This window comes from Trichechus manatus, unplaced genomic scaffold (assembly GCF_000243295.1).
Source record: "Trichechus manatus latirostris isolate Lorelei unplaced genomic scaffold, TriManLat1.0 scaffold00087, whole genome shotgun sequence".
NCBI classification, from domain to species: Eukaryota; Metazoa; Chordata; class Mammalia; order Sirenia; family Trichechidae; genus Trichechus; species Trichechus manatus.
The window spans coordinates 8,513,614-8,534,841 of NW_004444023.1; the positions used below are offsets into that span (position 1 = coordinate 8,513,614).

The 21,228-nt window shown below is 40.4% G+C and overlaps 1 protein-coding gene across 2 annotated transcripts; it reads right to left on the reverse strand.

Annotated features, from left to right (window-relative positions):
* Positions 1 to 295: 295 nt before the first annotated feature.
* Positions 296 to 20,135, reverse strand: LOC111818980 (zinc finger protein 160-like). 2 transcript variants are annotated; one of them, XM_023736388.1, is made up of 5 exons: positions 20,094 to 20,135; positions 16,097 to 16,182; positions 13,500 to 13,626; positions 12,901 to 12,996; positions 296 to 2,732 (listed from the first exon to the last, which is right to left on the reverse strand). In XM_023736388.1, the coding sequence occupies exons 2-5, from the start codon at positions 16,109 to 16,111 to the stop codon at positions 874 to 876; spliced, it is 2,097 nt and encodes a 698-aa protein (XP_023592156.1). In that variant the 5' UTR covers positions 16,112 to 16,182; positions 20,094 to 20,135; the 3' UTR covers positions 296 to 873. The 2 variants fall into 2 exon arrangements, with proteins under 2 accessions (XP_023592156.1, XP_023592157.1); XM_023736389.1 differs by lacking the exons at positions 12,901 to 12,996; positions 13,500 to 13,626; positions 16,097 to 16,182; positions 20,094 to 20,135 and adding an exon at positions 6,373 to 6,431.
* Positions 20,136 to 21,228: the final 1,093 nt, after the last annotated feature.

Below are 21,228 nucleotides of genomic sequence, written 5' to 3' on the forward strand. Positions count from 1 at the left end.
CCTAGAGGAGCTTACAGAGCTGTCTGCACTGAAAGAAGGGATGTGCTCTCAACATCAGAGAAGTCTTCCAGACTTTGCCTACATGCTTCCTGATCCTGATCCCAAGTTGTAGCCTGTTGATCCTGTCACTTCCTTAATAAACCACTTAACTGTAAGTACAGTTCCTGAGTTCTGTGAGACTTTGCAGCTAATTGCTGAATACAAATGGGAGGGAAGAGTGCTGAAGGGTATGGAGAGTGGCTGGTGGTAGAGACGGAGTGGTACAGCAGCTTGTAAAATGTGGAAATCTGGGATATATCTGCACTTGGCCTGTAGGAATTGGCTTTGTGCTGGTTCTTTTATTTGGAGTTATTCTTACAGCAACAGATTTCAAACTTCAAGTAGAAAATAACAAATTGTAATGTAGCAATTTCAAAAAATCTCAACTAGAAGTTTATTAATGAAAGAAATGGATCTTTCCACGTCCTTCCTCCTTGACACACATAATCTCATGAGATTTATCAAATTGTAACATTTAATTACATTGTCGAATGTAACATCTCATGTTGATTATTACGGACTAGACAGTTCTCCGTAGTATGAATTCTGACGTCTGGTCCATTGTGAGAATTAACCGTTTTACCAAATTATTTACATCTGCAAGGTTTAACCATTATGAAGTCTCAGATGATTTGTAAATTGTTAATTTGGCATAGTGACCTTGCCATATACACTGCATTCTAGTATATAATGTAATGTTTAATGAGGATTGACCCCCACGTAAAGGCTTGTCATGCTACTTATTAGATTGGAAAGGTTTCTCATTACTACGAATTTTCTGAAACTCCACAAGATTTGATCTTTGGGCAAAGCCTTATCACACTCACAACATTTCTAAGGTTTCTCTACAGTATGAATTCTCTGATGTTCAGTGAGTTTTGAACCCCAGTTAAAGGCTTTCCCACATTCAGTGTATTTGTAATTATTCTCTCCAGCATGAATTCTCTGATGAGCTGTAAGGCCTTCACGACGAATAAAGCCCATGTCACATATGTTACATTTATATCGTTTTTCTCCAGTATGAATTCTCTGATGCCTAGTGAGATTTGAGCCCCACTTAAAGTATTTTCCACATTCATTGCATCTGTAATCTTCCTCTTCAGTATGAATGTTGTTATGATCCCAAAGGACTGATGGACTGTAAAAAGCACTGCCATATTCACTACTTTGATAAAATTTCTCTCCATTATGAAACCGCTGATGTTCCAAAAGGCCTGATTTTCGGGTAAAAGACTTATCACATTCTTTACATTTGTAAGGTTTCTCTCCATGAACTTGTTGGTGTTCCAAAAGACCTGATTTTCGGGTAAAAGCCTTACCGCATTCATTACACTTGTAAGGTTTCTCTCCACTATGAATTCTTTGATGTTCCTCAAGTCTTAATCTTTCAGAAAAAGCCTTACCACATTCAATACATTTATAAGGACTCTCTCCAGTATGAATTATCTTATGTTTCCGAAAGACTGATCGACTGCCAAAACTCTTACCACATTCATTACATTTGTAAGGTTTCTCTTTACTATGAGTTCGCTGATGTTCCACAAGACCTGATTTCTGGGTAAAAGCTTTACCACATTCAATACATTTGAAAGGTCTTTCTCCAGTATGACATCTCTGATGAGCTATGAGGCTTGCAGGATGACTAAAGGCCTTGTCACATGTATCACATTTATATGGTTTTCCAACAGTATGGATTCTCTGATGCCTAGTTAGATTTGAGCCCCACTTAAAGGCTTTTCCACATTCATTGCATTTGTACTTTTGCTCTCCAGTATGAATTTTCTTATGATTCCAAAGGACTGATGGACTGCTAAAATTCTTGCCACATTCATTACATTTGTAAGGTTTCTCTCCAGTATGAATTTTTTTATGTTTCAAAAGACCTGATTTTCGGGTAAAAGCCTTACCGCATTCATTACATTTGTAAGGTTTCTCTCCACTGTGAGTTCGCTGATGTTCAATTAGACTTAATTTTCGGATAAATTCCTTACCACATTCATTACATTGGTAAGGTTTCTCTCTACTATGAATTATCTGGTGACTTTTAAGGCTTGAACGTTGAGTAAAGACCTTGCCACATATATTACATTTATATGGTTTCTCCCCAGTATGGATTCTCTGATGTTTATTGCGGTTAGAGCCCCAGTTAAAGGTTTTGCCACATTCGTTACATTTGTAAGGTTTTTCTCTGCTGTGGGTTTTCTGGTGTTGTAGAAACCATGAAGGATGCATGAAAACCTCCCTGCATTCATTGGAAATGTTCCTTTGGAAACTGGGAGGAATTCTTTGAAGGGATGGAACTGCAGATCCAATGTTGATAGATGTCTCCAGTTGATGACATTCATATATTTTCTCTCCAGTGTGAAATTTCTGCATTTCATACACATGGGACTGAAAGCTTAATTCAATCGTATTTTTAAAACATGTCATATACTCATTTCCTGCATGTCTTTTAACATGTTGATCTCTGACAGAGAAAATTTCGTTACAGGCTGTAGTCACTCCATTGTTATTTCCTTCATCGTCCCTCCACTGACTCTCAAACTCATGCATATTTCCCCTGACTTGACTGAAGTGAAAATCCTTGATGCCATGGCTTTCGTTTCTTTCCAAAATCACTCTCTGGAATAATTCTCCTTTATCAATGATCTCTTTTGGTGATAATTCTGTGATCACACATGGAGAAAAGACATCTAGAAAATATAAAGAGTCATAAGCTTCCTATTAACAACAGTTGGAAAATATTTTATAACCCAAAACATAATTTAGACCAACAAGAATACTTGTAATAAAGATAATTTTGAACCTTCTCCACTATGGTCTTCAAATGTTTAGGAACACAAATTTAATAGGGTTTGTCAATAAAGAAAGGATGATTGTATGTAATTCATATCATTTTAAGGGAAGACAAGTTTTAAATACATATCACCATACCACTCATGCTAGGTAAAGAACGTAAGCCCTAAGAAAAACAGATGGTGGCATTCTGTGGTGGATGGTGTGTGTCTATGAGGGTGGAAGCTATGCTACCTGTATTTCAAATAACAACAGGGTTACCCAAGGTGGCCAACAGTCAGTATAATTTCAAGACTAAGAGAGACTAGGAAGCAGGGCCTGGTGATCTATTTCTAAAATCAACTGATAAAAATCTCATGAGTAACAGAATATTCTCAGAGATTAGTGCTGGAAGATGAGCCTCTTGAGGTAGAAAGCACTCAAATTATGACTAAGGAAGTCCTGCCTCCTCAAATTAGAGTCAATCTTAATGACACAAGCAGGGTAGAGCCTTTGTGACCTTCATTTGCTTATATGGCATGACTCTAAATGGTAAGTAACTGCTGCAAACATCCATTACTAATTGGAACATTGAGTGTACCAAGTATGAATCAAAAACACTGAAAGTCATCAAAAATGAAATAGAACGTTTGAAGATAGATGTCCTAGACATTATCAAGTAGAAATGGACTGATATTGGCCATTCTGATTCTGACAATCATATGGTCTACTGTGCAGGAACAAATAATTAAAGGAAAATGGCATTGTACTTATTGTCAAAGAGAATGTTTTAATATCTTTCCTGAAGTACAATGCTGTCAGTAATAGATTAATATCTATATGCCTACAAGGAAGAGGAGTTAATACAGCTATTATTCAAATTTACACATCAATCAGGAGTGACAAAGATGAGGAAACTGAAGATGGTTACAAAATGCTGCAGTCTGAAATTTAACCGACGTGTAATCAAGATGTGTGGATAATTAATGGTGATTGGAATGCAAAAGTTGTAAATAAATAAGAAGACACAGTAGATGGAAAATATGAAATTGCTGACAGGAATGATGCTGGAGACAGCATGATAGATTTCTGGGCTGGAGATAGCATGATAGATTTCTGCGAGAATGACTTGTTCATTGAAAACAACAAAACTGACAACTATATACATGGACCTCACCAGATGTATTACACAGGAATCAAATCAACTGCATCTGTGGACATTATGAAAGCAACTCAATATTATCAATCAGAACGAAGTCAGACACCAAATGTGGAAAACACCATAAATGCAAGTTCATATCGAACTAAAGAAAATCAAAGCAACTACAAGAACCAAAGTACAACCTTGAATACATCCCACATGAATTTAGAGACCATTTCAAGTACAAATTTGATGCAGTGAACACTAATGACCAATGATCAAAGAGTTGCAAGATGACATCAAAAATGAAGAAAGTAAACAGTCACTGAAAATAGAGGAGAGAAAAAAAAGACCAAAATGGATGCTATAAGTCTCTGAAACTTGCTCTTAAGCACAGAGGAGCAAAAGTGAACAGAAGAAATAATGAAGTAAAAATGCAGAACAGAATATTTCAGAGGGAGACTCAAGAAGACAAGGTAAAGTATAATAATGAAACATGCAAAAACCTTGAGTTAGAAAACCAAAAGAGAAGAACAAAATCGGAACTGTCAAGGTGAAAAAACTGAAAATTCATGCCTCGAGTTAAATTACAGGAGAATTCTATGGGTAAAAAATTAATGCAGAAAGCATTAACAAAAGATGGAAGCAATATACAGAGTCAGTGTACCAAAAAGACTTCTTGAACATGCAACCATTTCAGGAGGTAGCATATGATCAAGAACCACTATTACTAAACGAAAATCTTCAAGCTGCACTGAAAGCACCAATGGAAAAAACAAGGCTCCAGGAATTGATGAAATACCAATTAAGATGCTTTAACAAGCAGATGCAATGCTGGATACACTTACCAGCTATGTGAAGAAATGTGAATGACAACTCTTGGTCAACCAACTGGCCCAGATCCATATTTCTGCCCATTCAAACAGAATGCAGAAATTATCAAACAAAATCATTAATATCACATGCTAGCAAAATTCTGCTGAAGATAATTGAAAACTGGCTGCAGCTATACATTGACAGGGAACTGCCAGAAATTTAAGCCGCATTCAGAAGAGGATATGGAATGAGGGGTATCACTGTCAATATCAGATGGCTTTTGATCCAAATCAGGTAATATAAGACATTTACCTGTTTTACTGACTACGCAATGGCATTAGATTGTGCGGATGATAACAAATTATACATACCGTGACCAAAATGTAAGCTCAGAACACTTAATTATGCACATAGGGAACCTGTACATGGATCAAGAGGCGGTCATTCAAAAAGAATAAGGGGACCTTATGTAGATTCAAACAGGAAAAGGTGCGTGGCAAGGTTGTATTCTTTCACCTTACATATTCAATCTGTAAAATGAGCAAATAATCCAAAACTGGACTATATGAAGAAGAACCAGGCATTAGGATTGGAGGAAGACTCATTAACAACCTGTGATATGTAGATGATACAACTTTGCTTGCTGAAAGTGAAAATGACTACAGGCACTTACTGATGAAGGTAAAGACTACGGGCTTCAGTATGGATTACAATTGAACATAAAAACAAAACAAAACTCCTTACAACTGGATCAATAAACCACATCATGACAAATGACACATTGAAGTTATCAAGGATTTCAATTCTAATTGGATCAACAATCAATGTCCATGGAAGCAGAAGAAGTCAAGAAATCAAATGACAAATTGCATCGGGAAAAGCTGAAGCAGAAGACCTCTTTTAAAGTGTTAAAAAACAAACATGTTACTTTGATGACTAAGGCGCACGTGACCAATCTATGGTCTTTTTAATCACCTCATATGCATGGGAAAGCTGGACACTGATAAAGATGGAAAAAGAACCGACACATTTGAATTGCAATGTTGGCAAAGAATATTGAATGTACCAGGGACTACCGAAGAACAAATAAATCAGTCTTGGGGAAAGTGCAGCCAAAATGATCCTTAGAAGTGAGGATGGCACAACATCTTGCTGACTTTGGACACATCATCAGGAAACACCAATTTCCCTAAAACGACATCCAGTTTGGTAGAGGGTCAGCAAAAACGAATATGAAGTAATCAGTAGCAATGTGGCTTTTGTGGTCAGTTAGTGATAGTTACCCTTGGAATTTTCCAAGTGAGTGAAGTGTCTTTCGTTAACTAGGTCTAAGGACTATTACCTGAGGATTTGTCCAAATGAATGGGGACTGGCCAAGCCAGAAAGACGACCATGTTGCTGATCAGGAAGGGAGTAAGACATGATTCAATAAATCATCTGCATGCAATGAGGCCTTAATCATGACTACGTAATGATGCCAATAAAGCCTCTGAACATGTACATTCCATTAGCTTCATAATGGGTGAAAGATATCGATATAATTGGGGGATAGTGTGCCCTTTAGGGGACATGGAAGCTCCGCATTGGGGACCCTCCCATACCTCATTCCATATGCTTCTTCTTTATGTGGATCCTGTGACATAATAAATCTGTAATCATGAGTATAGCAATTTCCATGAATTCTGTACTTTGTTCCAGCGAATTATCGAACCCAAAGGAGAAGTATGAGCCACCAGGTGAAAGTGAGGGAGTCCGGAGAAGGCCAACGAGCTTGCTGCTGACATCCTGAAGGGGTAATGGAAAAACCCCAAAGTTGAATCCAGCAACCATGTCAGAAGTAAGGGTGTTGTGTGTATTCCTGAGCTTGCAGCTGGCATCTGCCTATCTGGCAGTCTGAAGGACAGCGTCCTTTTAACTAGTGAGATCTGACCTAATCCCAGATGGCTGGCATCAGAGAGACAAGTGCTTTTTGAGTACCTGGTGTCAGAAATGAATGGAGAAGTAGAAAGTGGGAATTTGTTATATCCTTACAGTTGCGAACAGAATAGTAGGATTCTAAGATTTCCATCAGATGCATTTGGCCTGAGAAGGGGGCTTTCTTATCCTGGATGCAACAAGGGAAACACTTAATGAGACAGACTGGCATCAATAGTTTCAACAATGGGCTCAAACATACCAATGACTGTAAGGATAGTGCAGGACTGAGCAATGTTTCATTCTGTTATACAGAAGGTTGCCATGAGTTAGAACCAGCTCGACAGCAACTAATAAGAACGAGCCCTAGGAGATGCAGTATTTGTAATGCGATGGGAGCCCTGGTGGTGCAGTAGTTAAGAGCTTGGTTCCTAACCAAGAGGTTGGCAGTTCGAATCCATGAACCACTCCGTGGAAATGCTATGGGGCAGTTCTACTCTGTCCTATAGGGTTGTTATGATTCAGAATTGACTTGAGGACAAGGGGTTTGGTTTTTTTTTGGTGGTGCGATGAATCACCTTTATATGGCTTTTCTAGACATGGTCTTCTAATTCCCACAAAATTACTGCTGGAACTATGCAAATAAGGTGTATGAAGCCCTTGCAGGGACTGGTCAGGTTTGCTATCCCACTAGGTTTAAAAGGAGCCAATTCCAGAGGCTGGGGTGGGACCTCACTAGCAGCAAGAGGAGCCAGGAGTGGAATGCATCCTTTGGACCCGGAGTCCCTGTGCTAAGAACCATCTAGACCCAGGAGAGAGAGAGAGAAAGGGAGCTTAATAATACTGTAGGAGGAAGCTGCGCAAGAAGGCGAGAAGTGGCAGGAAGCACGGCAGAGTAAAGCAGCAGAGAAATGACTGCAGTAGAACAAAGAGACAGGTGTGAGATGGCACAGTGTGCTTCCCGGCCCACAAGCGAGAGAGCTGAGCACCTTCAGGCAAGAGCCTTCCTGTGGAGTGGGGTACCTCCAGGCATTTATCATGAGAGCTACAGAGCTGTGATACATGCCTGAATAGGGCAGAGGCCAGGCCTGGGCAGGGCTGGTGGCAGGGGGCGAGAATGAGGGCCAGGGGCAGGTATGGCCTGAGAGCGAGGCCTGCCTGCCTGTGGGTACAATGGAGGAGATGAGAGGCTGGAAGCTATCCTGATGGAAAAAATGTATTCTGAGTTGTTCCTGTTACTTCCAAGTTGATCCTGATCCCAAATTGTAACCTGTAACTTCCCTAATAAGCCCCATTAATTGTGAGTATGGTCTGTGAGTTCTGTGTAACCACTGCAAGGAATTATTGAACCCAGCAGAGAAGCTGAGAGTGATGTGTCAGAATTGCTAAAAAGGTTGGAGAGTGGAGGTATGTTTGACCTTCACCCCACAGAAATCAGCCTTAGGCTGATGCTGATGGTAATTATCTCTCCCCACTCTAAAGTTAGACAAGAAGGTCTGATGTCAGCACTACCAGGCCATTTTTACAACCACCATCCTAAAGCATATACTACTTGGTGTAGATATGTGGTTGCCTCATATATGAAGAAGATTAATACATGTTGCATAATTATTGTACAAAGATAAACGCTAAAACATAGACCAATATAATGTAATGGTAAGTAATCCACTGTAAAGTTATCTCATGAATAAGATCAATAAATAGCAATTCAGAATTGTAAAACAAAAAAAAGCTGAGGTATAATCAGGAAGAATTTAAGAAAACACTATTATAAGAAGAATGAAATAATCTTTCAAACACCAGTTTAAAAAACTATCTGTACCCATGCAGAATAGTCATTTTGCAACATTTACAGCTGGTGCATTATAGTTATATTCCATAATGGATACTGAAAAACCAACACTGAAACATCATAATGAAAATTAGTACATAAAACAATCCAATAAGCCATTATAAAGGTGGCAGGTACTTAGTAAGTAACCACAAAAATACAAAATTAATAGTCTGTAGAATTACAAATAATTCTAATCTGGAGGGGGTACCCAGTTTGAGAAAAAGAAAATATATTGAAGACACCTGACTTTTGAAATATATTCAGCTAAAGAAATAATACTAAGAAAATAAAAACAGGTACTAAGTCAGGAGAAACAAGAATAAAAGGATTAACTTTCTAAACAAAATTCTGGAGGTTTTACAGGATTTGGGGAAACAGCTGTTAAGCCTTAATAACCCTCAACCCTCATGTAGGAACTCTTGTTGTAAATAGATAATACTCATTCCTGGATCCCATAGCACCACAAATTGCAGATATAAAACAGAACAGTAAAAGTATCATCAAAACATATTGATAATTGTGCCATAATGAATCACCTAATCAAAAAAAAAAATTTGGCTTTTGACTTTGGTCCCTGAGAAGTAACCTTTGGCATTTCCTAAGTAATTGAAGTGACTTCCTTATGTAAAACCTGCAGACCATGCCTGAGGGTTTGTGCTAATAGGTGGGGGCTGGCCAGACCACAAAGACCAGCCCAATATCAACTAATTTCAGGAGGCACAACTTAACGTTATCACAAGCAGGCCTCAATCATGAGTTCATCACAAGACCAATAAAGACTCTGAACGCAAAGGCTACGAGAGCTTCCTGGTTGGTAAAAAGAGGGTGACACTTCCTCCTGGGGATATGGAACCTTCACGTTATGAATCATCTCAATCCTCGACAAGGAGTCCCTTCCTGATTTGTATTCTATTGCTATAGTAAATCTGTAATTCTAAATATAGTACTTTCTGCGAGTTCTGTGTGTCACTCAAGGGAGTTACCAAACCCAAAGGAATAGTGACAGCAAGCAGATGAAGTGAGGGAGCCCAAGGAAGGCCCTCGAGCTTGTGGCTGTCACGTGGAACATGGAGAGGAAAAACCTGAAATTTGTGGCCAGCAGGTAAAAGGGTGTCATGTGGACTCCCAAATTTGCATTAGGTATCTGCTTATTTGGCAATCTGAAGGACAGTGTTCTTTTAACTTGTGAGCTGTGATCTAGCTCCGGGGAGTAGGGGCAGAAACAGGGAGTGCCTCGTGGGCAGACAGTGTCACAGAGGATGAGGAATTGGGAAATTGGGGATTTGATCCATCTTTATGTTTTAGGGATTGGACTTATGTTGATTCTTATCTGTGAAATGATTAATAAAAAAGAAATTGAATTATAAAATATGAAAAATTACAAGATGAAGGTAGCAGTAGTACAAATGAGTAAAACAAATTACAGTAGAGTTAAAAAAAAATGTAGGCATCAACCCACCTGGAGTAAAGGAGAATGAAGAACACCAAAGACACAAGGAAAGTATTAGCCCAAGAGACAGAAAGGGCCACATAAACCAGAGACTGCATTATCCTAAGACCAGAAGAACTAGTTGGTGCCCAGCTACCACCAATGATCACCCTGACAGGGAACACAACAGAGAGTCCCTGATGGAGCAGGAGACAGATGGTGTGCAGAACTCAAATTCTAGTAAAAAGACCAGACTAAATGGTCTGAGACTGGAGGAACCCCAGACAGCATGGCCCCTGGACTCTGTCAACCCAGAACTAAAACTATGCCCAAGGCCAACTCTTCACACAAAGATTAGACTGGACTATGGGACATAAAATGGTACTCATGAAGAATATGCTTCTTAGCTCAAGTAGATACTAAATGGGCAGTTTCTGTCCAGAGGTGAGATGAGAAGGCAGAGAGGGTCAGGAGCTGGTTGAATGGACACGGGAAATCAGGGGTAGAAAGGAGGAGTGCGCTGTCACGGTACAGGGAGAGCAATTACATAACAATGTAAGTATAAATTTTTGTATGAGAGACTAACCTGAATTGTAAACTTTCACTTAAACTACCAAAAAAAAAAAAAAAAAGTAGGCATCATTCAACCTCATAAGTTCCTTCAATAGGATGCATCCAAAGAGTATTTGCTGAAGGAGAATGAACAATGGCACACACATGGGATGAATAATGTAGCATGAACAAAAATTTGGTCAAAAGCCTCAAAGGTATGAGGTTGTACATATGGACAATGTTCTCCCTAAGATCAATTCCTACCCCTGTGTGGGACAAACAACTGGATTTTGCCTTTTGTCTCTGGGTCCCAAAAACAGTCCTTGGAATTTTTTGAGCAAAAAGGTGACTTTGTTTTACTGAAATAGCCAGGCAACATTCAAATAGGTGCAAATGTATTGGAAGCCCCAAAGACTACACCTTGCAAATAACTTCAGGAAGGATGAGGGGCATGATGCAATCAATCGTGGTAGTCACTGATTCAATTAATCGTGCAAATGTTACTTCCAAATTGATCCTGATCCTAAATTGTAATCTGTTACTTCCTCAATAAACCATGTGACTATGAGTATGGTCTGAGTTCTGTGTGGCCAATGCAACAAATTATCAAACCCAGCAAAGAAGTAAAGTGCCACTGAGGGGATGGCCAGTGTGAGAAATAGTGAAAAAATCAGAGAGTAGACATATGTCTAACCTCCACCTCAGAGGAACCAGCTTTGTGCTGATTCCGATTTTCATTCCTCCTCCTGAATGGTAGACAGGCCCTGATGCTAGATTACACACTGGGAATGACTTATCAATCAGGCTCTTGTAATACTTTCTATCTCAGCATTCCAAGACATGATGAACATTCTACTCATTGGTTTCAAGAGGTACTTCTGTATTTAGCAGGATAATATTGATACATACTAGTCAAAGTGTTTTCCTTTAAGAATTTTCTGTGTCCCAGTAATGCCCCTCCTTGGAGAAATCCACCTCAAGTTGACCATTCCTAAAGGGTAGGTTGTCATAGCAGAAAAAGGAGGGTGACATTTCAGACTCTCAGAATGTATACTTCAATAGCAAGTTTCAGGGAAAAATGACATAAACTTAGGAGAATACAAATTCAAGAACCAAGGGTTTTCAACATTGCAGTTTATGTAGAGAGCTCAAAGAAGGAGAAAAATATAAGATATGGGAGTAAAGAAAGGGTATCAGAATTGGTAGGGTCCTTGAGAAGGCGCTGTGTGCTCTGCTCACAAACACAAGCTGAGAATATGAAAGACAGAGATAAGGTTCCCATGTAGGACTGGGTTGAAAAAGAGGATCTGTGTGCTGTCTTTACAGTACTGCTGAGTAACAATCTTAGAAGTCCCATCATACCCTGCTGTTATACACACTCTTGAAGTATAGAGAAAGAGGAGTCAAGAAATGTCTTTGGGGCCTGAACACTCAGAGACATCTGGTGAAGTCCTTTGCAATTTCCTGGGGCCTCATCTGCAATGGAATACACAGCAATGCTTTGCCATCTCCTCAGAAGGTCTCCAGTGACCACGGAATCTGGACAGATGCTTCAGGAAGAAGCAGACCTCAGCTTATGACCTGTATGAACTGAGAACTGAGGATCACATGAAATCAAGCACAGAAGGAGAAACCAAGGGGAGCAAGAACACCTCTTTGAAACAGCCCTCCTCGTCCCTATCAAAACCATGGCACCAAAGATGTCGTAGTGACCAGATAACAGCATGTTGGAGGTCATAATAAAGACATTTTTGTCCCTGCTTGAATTGCGGTACCACTGGAGGAGGACCTTTTACACGTCTGAAGAGAACAGTACGTGAGGTGCCGGGGAGAGCAGGGAAGAAAAATTTCCTGAGAGTTCACAAGAAATAAACTTGCATTTTTCCCTTGGGGGAGTTTGCTCAAAACATATTTGATGGTGTGGTTTCTTCTCTAACCATCTGACCTCTTACCAATTGTTATGGATTGAATTGTGTTCCCCCAAAATTATGTGTTATAAATCCTTACCTTTATACCTGTGGATGTAATCTCACTGGGGAATAGGGATTTGTTTGTTATGTTAATGAGGCCATGTCAGTGTATCTTAAGCTAATCACTTTTTGAGATATAAATGAACATATCTGGCACAGAAGAAAGCTAGGCCAGACAGACAGAAGATACACACAACATAAAAATTACCAAGGTTCTGAGAACAGAAGCTGAAAAGAGAGAGTGACCTTCACCTAGAGCAGACAAAAAGCTTTCCCATACAGTCAACGCCCTGAATTTGAACTTCTAGCATTCTGAACTATGAGAAAATATATTTTTGCTTATTAGAGTTACACATTAGCGATGTTTCTGTTATAGCAGCTCTAAGAAACTAACACATCTATGTTCAGATCTTGATACTTTCCCACCTACCTGAGTTATTTGCTAGTTTCATCGTCTTCTCCACAGTCCAGGGCTCTGTCTCCTTCTTCAAAATGCAAATAATATTCATCTCAGATGGAGAGACTCCTGCTTATCAGAAAAAACGAACATGATGTGCTGTGGTTTTTGCAGAACATAATCCAAGCCATTTGTTCAACTTAGAATAGCACAGATGTCTCTAGAAAAGTATTTCAAACATTCATTCATTTACTGCCTCCTTTGGAATACTTAGGGAATGTGTTAAATATGTAGACATCTAGCTCTCTTCCAAGAACTACTCAATTAAAAGCACTGAAGTAAAGCAGACACTTGGGTATATTACAAGTTGGTCGTAAGTTTTTGTACTTATTTAAGGCATGGAATCAGCAATGACCTAGAATGAAATGGGCAGATCATCTAAAAAAAAGGGGAAGGCTAAAGTTCTGATGCCATATTATAAAACTTTTCATTTCTGAACCAACTTCCATCTCTGCCGTAAGAGCAGAGATTTCAAAGACCATACAGCAGAGCAGGGGCTTCCAAGAGATTCACAGGGAAAATGCAAAGACACACAGGGTGGATCCTGACTTCTGGAGGGAAGTTATGCTCACCCAGGGAGACCAGGTTCCTGTAGTTCTCCAACATCACATCTCTGTACAAAGTCCTCTGAGTAGGGTCCAGACAGTCCCACTCCTCCTGAGAAAATTCTATGGCCACATCTCTGAATGTCAACAGTTCCTGTAAAACAAACCAAAAATACACATCTTACAACTGGAAAAGGGAGAGTTCTTATTTTTACACATAATGATAAAAGGAGAAAGGTACAAAAGCAAGTTGGTTCATGTGAGACGTGTGACAGATCCACATAATACTGAGCAAGTTATATGTCCCTAATTGTGTTTTATTTTAATGTTTCACCAAAGGATATGAAATCCATTGTGTAACTAGGGATTTCATTTTTGCGGGCAATAAAAGGGATAAGCAAATGGAAAGAATTCCCAGAGTCATCTATGTATAAGTACTAGATGTTATGTTCTGCAGCATTTTGGCAGAACCTTTCCAAACACAAATGCAGCATTCTAGATGCAACTGTCACCTTTCAAGTTACCCAACCCATAGGGTCCCTCAGACATCTAGAAACAAGTCTCTGTACTCAGAAGTAATCACTGTGATATTCTTTGTAGCAGCAAAAAATTATAAATGACCTATGTGTGCTCATTATGAGAATGTTCTAATGAGAATCTAAAAGAGCAAGCTATCTCTCTGTTTACTAACATGAAACAATTCCAAGGCATATGGTGTATAAATTTTCAAAAGCTGAAGAATATCACAACAAAATATTCACTGAATAATTTTTTCTAAAATCATGTCTTTTACCAAGAACTACACTGAGTCTTGCCATGGAACTGACAAGAGTGGTTAATAATGGAGGTGGTGAGTGATGCAGGAGAACGTGAGACGGCAGAGAATGTTTATGTTTTACTCCCTATAGGCATTATTGTTTCTAGTTTTATCACAAAATAAACATGTCCATCATGTAAATATAAAATAAAATATTTAATAACAAAGGCAGAAACAGAATTTGACTCCATCCACACTGATGACAAAGTTCTGTCCCTACCTCTTGACTAAATGAAAAACCATTTGTATCTAAAATCCCTCTTTGTCCCTGAACAAACACTACGATCTCCAAGGGATGGATGCTGTAGGGTTTACATTAACTTTACCCAAAACATTTGGTCTTTATCCTAGATCTTGAGAGAGAATTTCTAAAACCTTGGATTTTCACCGATCTTGAGTGTCTTTGAGGTCTCTAGACTAAATATAACCTAGCAGTTTATGCTAATGAAGTTGATTGTTGGGTGGGGGCTGGCCAGGGCAGAAATGACTCACCTTATGATATCAACCTTGTGATACTGACCCACCTCAGGGGAGAGGGACTTGAGTCTGAATTATGTAATGAGACCCTAAATAAAAGCTCTAAACACTGAAGCTCTACGGGCTCCCTGGTTGGTAAAAGACACTGATACACAAAGGAGGGCAGCATGTCATTTAGGATTTGGAAACTCCGCATTGGGAACTCTTCCATACTTCGCACTAGGAATGTCTTCATTTATATCTTTTTTTGCTATAATACAACTGTAATTGTAGGATAGAACTTTCTATGAGTTCTGTGAGTCATTCTAGCAAATTATCGAAACCAAGGGAGTAGCAGGAGCCAGTAGGTCAGAAGTGGGGGAGCTGGGACCCTCTGAGGTTATAGCTGATATCCTGAGGGTGTAGAGCAAATCCTTGAATTGAAGCTAACAGGTCAGAAGAGAAGCTCAGAGGGGTCCCCAAGAATGCAGCTGACATCTGAAGTTTAGGGCAGATGTGGCAGTCTGGAGGATTATGTCCTTAACTTGTGAGATCTAGCCTCTCTCCAGGTGGTGAGGGTGACAGGAATAATGGGCAGTTGGTGTCAAAAAAGAAGTGAAACAGAAAGGAACAGAACTGATAATAGATTCATTTGCATTGATCAACACACTTGGTATCAGAGAAGTAAGAACTGGGATTTGATTTTCCTGCAGATGTGTTGTGAATGATTTAAAGAAATTCCTACTGTTAGTCATTTTGGTTGATTCCATATTGTAGAACTGATTATGGAATAAAAAAGCATCTTCTATCACTGATGTCTATTACCAAACTTTCCATTCTATTCCAAATCATTACTATTATGGAACAAGTAACACAGATTAACTTGTTTACTTTGAATGGATTAGTAATCAGGCAGAGGAGATTTCCAATTAAAAGTCTTCTTTTCCAGAATTTTCAGCTGTTCCAACAGATTAATATGGCACATAAATGTGTGGTTGCTTTAATGTTGTTCCACAGAGAGATGACAGGGCATCTAGATGTGGCCCCTAAACCCTCCCTGCTGCCCCCATCACCGCCCCCATGGGGCCCATTCTCTGTCTGCCACCCAGGCCTAGTGGGAAGTCCTTTAGATGATGTTCCCCAAATGGAGCCTCTTCACAAGTCCCATGTCACTGGGTCACGGTGAGATGGAATCTGTGTGGTGGTGAGAGGGGAATGAGGGAAGGCCCTGGGTGAGCGTGAGCCAACGTGTCAGATAGGACACATCAGAGTCAGATAAGATGAGCAAATTCTCAGGACAGCATTTTAGGAAGGAGAGAACAGAGCCACCAGCTGGGAATATGACTGTCACCTGGGATAGAGTCATTCTGAACTCCTCTTTATCTCTTCTTTCTGTGAACTTCTTTCTCAGGCAAGCTCAGTCTTGAGAAGTCAATCCTGAATGTAAAAATTATGCTGTTAGATGATTAGAAGGCACACACCCCTTTCCCGAGCCAGAACTATACACAAGGAGACGATCTCACCATGGGGAAATACAGTCCCTGCTGCTCACTGCCCCAGGAAGGACTCAGGGACAATATACTCCTACATGGAGAACAACAATTGAGTTCTACACCTTCCCCTCCTGGTGAGGCACACACATTGCTGCTTCAGCAGGGAGACATGAGGTGAGATGACCTCCCCTTCAGATCAGTCATGGCCCAGATACCAAACCCAAGCAAAGCAGAGCCCCCCTCACCTCCCCTGGAACTGGGACTGGTCTCAACCCAAGAAATGGAGGACCCAGAACCTTGGTGCTCAAAACTGGATAGATTAGAATCACCTGGGCCATTTTAATCATTCTTTAAGCCAGGCCCCATCTAGACTATTAGAAGGGGAATCTCTGGGAAGGGGCACAAGGGATGTATTTGCAAAATGCATCAGCAATGAAGTGTGAAGCCAAAGATGAGCCCCATTCAGAGGAGGCAAGACCAGGACACCTCCCAACCTGTGGCTCTGCTGTCACCTGGGGCTGTGCTGTCACCTGTATCCACACAGTGGAAGGGGCAGGAGCAGAAAGGAAAGTGCACAGCAGGCATTACGGATCAAGGTTGGGGTGAGGGTGCGGCTGGAACGTTGAATGCAGGGTCACAGAAGACTTCCATGAGAAAGTGATATAAGAAAGATCTGAGGAAGGAAGGATATTTCCTAGATGCATGTGAGGGACAAGGGAGTTCCAGGCAGTGGGACCAGCAATGTGAAGGACCCAAGTCAGTAGAGATTCTGGCCCCAGAAAGATGGTCGTGCGGTTGGAACAGAGTAAGTGAGCAAGGAAGTAAGAAGATGAGTTCAGAGAGATCCTGGGGAAGTAGACAGGAAGGGTCAGGGGCTTCAACTATTTTTTTCCCATACCCCAGAAGAATCTGGGAAATCATGTATTTCCTCACCCATTTTAAGATAACATCTATTTTCTTTTATCGTAACTCAAAACACTTACAAATAATGTACTGTGTTCTATATTTTTAAAACATGCCAAGATGTTCACCTGAGCCTCAGGTCAGACCAGCCCTTAACCGAGACCTGGCAGAGTTCGAGGGGAACACAGGAGGTCAGGGGATCATTTTTGTACATTTTCAGGTGGAGATACCTTCTAGAAGCCCCAGCAGAGATGCTGAGCAGTCATATGGAAACACGAGTCTGGAGTTCAGAGAAGCAGTCTGGGCTGGAGACATCAAGGTGTTTTAAGCTGTGACATGAGATGACAAGGAAAGGCCATGAGTGCAGAGAGAGAGAAGAGGTTCAAGGACTGCTCTCTGGGGCACTAAGTGAGAAGTGAAAAATGAAACAAATACACAGAAAGGTAGACATTTAACGAATACTGTGATGTCCTAAAACCCAGGAAGAAGGTGTTTCCAGCAAGAGGGAGTAATCAGCTGTGAAATATGCTGTTGACTGAATGAGGGTTCAGCTTAGGTAATAAATTCTGAGCAAATTTCTTCAACAAGACAAAAGTAATTTATGAAAAACCCACAGCTAACATCATACTCAATGGAGAAAGACTGAAAACTGTCCCAATAAGATCAGGAACAAGACAGGGATGCCCACTCTCAGCACTGCTATTCAACATTGTACCAGAAGTCCTAGATAGAGCAATTAGACTAGAAATAAATAAATAAAAGGCATCAAATTATGAGGGAGGAAGTAAACCTATCTCTTTTCACAGATGACATGATTGTATACACAGAAAATCTCGAAGATTCCACAAGAAAAGTATTAGAGGTAACAAATGAATTCAGCAAAGTGACTGCATACAAGGTTAACACACAAAAAACAGTATGGTTTCTGTAAATCAGCAATGAGCAAGCTGAAAAGGAAATTAAGGAAACAACTTCATTTATAATAGCATCAGAAAGTATAAAGTACCTAGCAATAAATTTAACCAAGGTGAAAGACTGTACACGGAAAACTACAACATTACTAAACCAAACTAAAGGGGGCCTAAATAAATGGAAAGACATTCCATGTTCATGGAGTGCAAGGCTCAATGGAGTTATCAATTTTACCCAAAGAAATCTCTAAATTCAATGCAATCCCCATGAAAATTCCAACCACCTTCCCTACAGAAATAGAAGAGCCAATCCTCAAATTTATATGACCCAGGAATCCCAATCCTACGTATGTACCCAGAAGAAGTCAGAACGCAGACAGAAACCTGTATACCAGTGTTCACTAAAGCACTTTGCACAATAGCTAAAAGGTATGGAAACAATCTAAATTTTGCTGAACAGAAAGATAAACATGATATTTACATACCACAGAATATTAATATGCCATAAAGAGAAATGAAGTCCTGATGTATGCCACAACATGGATAAACTTGGAAAACACCATGCTGAGCGAAGTCAGTCAGTCCTAAAAGGACAAATACTGTATGATCTCATTTATATGAAATGGGTAAATATATACAAACTAAAGCTTATTAGTGGCTACCCAGGGTGGGATGGAGGGGGAGAGGTGGAGTTACTGTTTAGGGGACACTGAGTTTATGTTAATAGTGGTGGAATAAGTTGGAAAAGGAGAGTGATAGTGATTGCACAATATGAAGATTGCAATTCATGTCACTGAATTTTACATATATAAATTGTTCAACTGGCAAAAGTTTTGTTACATATATTTTTAGCACAATGGAATTTTTTTCTTTATCGTCAACAGATGAGCTGTTAGAACAAGGTTCCAAGTCAACCCAGTCTTGCTTTCAACATCTGCACAGAGGACAGGAGGGGCTTGAGGGCAACATTCACTAATTGACCACAGCTCACTATTTTAACAGATCTCATTACAGAAAAATGTTGAATTAACTAGTTCATTGCTAGGTTTTGTCTGCTAACATAAAAGATCACTGACATCCCTACAAAGTATACACTGAAATACCCTAACATTATTTACTAGGTGCCCAAGAATGTTTCCAATACATGAGAAAGAGTAGAAAGCATGCAGGTCTCTTAATTTGAACAGAACAAAGTCAATTTAAAAGGGAAAACAGTTTGGATATTTCAACAACAAAAATAAAGTCTGGGGTCAAAAGTAAAAAAAAAAAAAAAAAGAATATATTATATTTACAAAAAAATCATGCGCTCATTATGGAATGCCATGAAGATCATTTTCAGAAGATTACGATTATAGTATTTAGAGAAAAATTGAAATTCAGTGAGCTAACATTTTTTCACTAAGCCTGAAAAAGAAAAATCAATTAAGGCAAAAGTAAATCCATTTAAAAAAAAAAAACCAAAACTTTAAATGTTCCTTTTCAAAGGCACAACGTGGTGACAGTAATTTCTTCGCCCATTTCAATCCACGCCCGACCTCACTCCTGTAAAGCGAAGAGGGTGAAACCGACTTGAATGAGAAAAGTCACTGCGAGGTCGGGGTCTCAGGAGAGAGGTGGGGTCTCAGAGTTCCAGGACCAGGAGAGGACGGGTGGCCCGCGCTGCCCTCCAGGGGCGACACTGAGGGGGGAGGGGAGAGATGTCGCCAGAGACTCCTCGGTGAGGACTTGACCCTGCGCAGGCGGGCGGGGGGCAGGGAAGGATTTTAAGCAGGAAAACGACGCGGCAGGCGCCGTATGCACGGCCCGAGGGCAGGAAGGCCGGGGCTGGGACCCTCCTCAGCGCGATTTTACACCGAAACAAACGTGGATCCCTGGCCGGCGGCGGAGCAACCAGGGCTTGGAACGTCTCACCGCCGCGCCGGATCGCCGAGGGTGGGAAGGGCGGGTGCGGGGACTTTAATGTCCGGAGCGACCCCCGGGCCCGCGAGTGTTGGACCCGTACTGCGAAGCTCATATTTAAACCAGAAAGTCGGAAACTCACCTCGCTGTGACTTTCTCTCCACACAATCCGCTTCTGCGTCTGCGGTAAACTGCGCAGGCGCATGGCGGTTAGAGACGCTACGGCGTGGGGGCGGGGCCCAAGGGGAAGGGGTGAGACGAGGAGACACTACAACCTGGACAGGGACGGCGAACACTGGGCGGGGCCGAGGCGGGGCTTCCCTCCAACTAAACCAAAAAAAAAAAAAAGTCCAAACCCGTTGGCGTCGAATTGATTCCGACTCATAGAGACCCTATAGGGCAGAGAAGAACTGCCCCATAGGATATCCAAAGAACAGCTGGTGGATTCAAAGTGGCTACCTTAGATCAGTAGACGTCTCCTTTTTCCAGGTTTGGAAACCCCTGAATGTCTTTAATGTGGAGTGGAGAAGACTTGCTTTCTGCTTATTTTAAGTTAGTGTTTCATAAACTTAGAGTTGTATGGGACACTTAGATTGGAAGATCCGATGTTTTCCTCATAACAACTTACAAGCGGTTTAAGTCGGAAGTATTTTTGGAGCTGAGGAGGAGGTGGCGACTCAGGGGTCAGGGCCCTGAGACCTTGGTGGGGTGGGGGTGTGTGAATGGTTGGAACAGGAATGTCTTCTTCAATTGGAATTTAATTTAAGCAATTAAATTAAGAGGGACTGGAGTTACCTGTACAGGGGATGCAAGTGAAAATGTGAACTTTAAAACTGCCTGTGCGACTGTCAAGTTCCATCCTGACGCCCCTCAAATCATTTTCATTTCTATCCTTCATGGACCGCGTTGGCAAAAACTCAATCATATGCTCAGTTGCTGAGACTTTCAATTTATGGAGTGTGCGGCTTGGAGGGCTAAGGCATGTAGTATTTTAGGTCACCAACTTTTGCTTAAAAATCACAATAACTTTTTTTTAACTAATAACTTGAAAACACAGATAAAAATTATTTTGTGCTTCTTCATTTTATTCCTAACTTGAAGTGAATAATGAACTCAAATACCATTGAGCTAAATTTGGTAACATCATATTTTGCTTAAATTTTTCATTTCTATAATTTCAAATTTACTTGACATTCTGAGTAACTAGAAAGCTTATTTTTTTAACTTAAAATTGTTATCAATTTTCTTTGATTTATATTTTGAAATATTCTGTCATG

Bases quoted from the DNA above. Each gene is read 5' to 3' on its own strand.
- LOC111818980 (XM_023736388.1), bottom strand. The intron at 12,997-13,499 runs GTGAGCATAACT...TCTGATAAGCAG, and splicing joins CAGGAACCTGGTCTCCCTGG to GAGTCTCTCCATCTGAGATG. The intron at 2,733-12,900 runs GTAGGTGGGAAA...TATATTTTCTAG, and splicing joins GAAACTAGCAAATAACTCAG to ATGTCTTTTCTCCATGTGTG.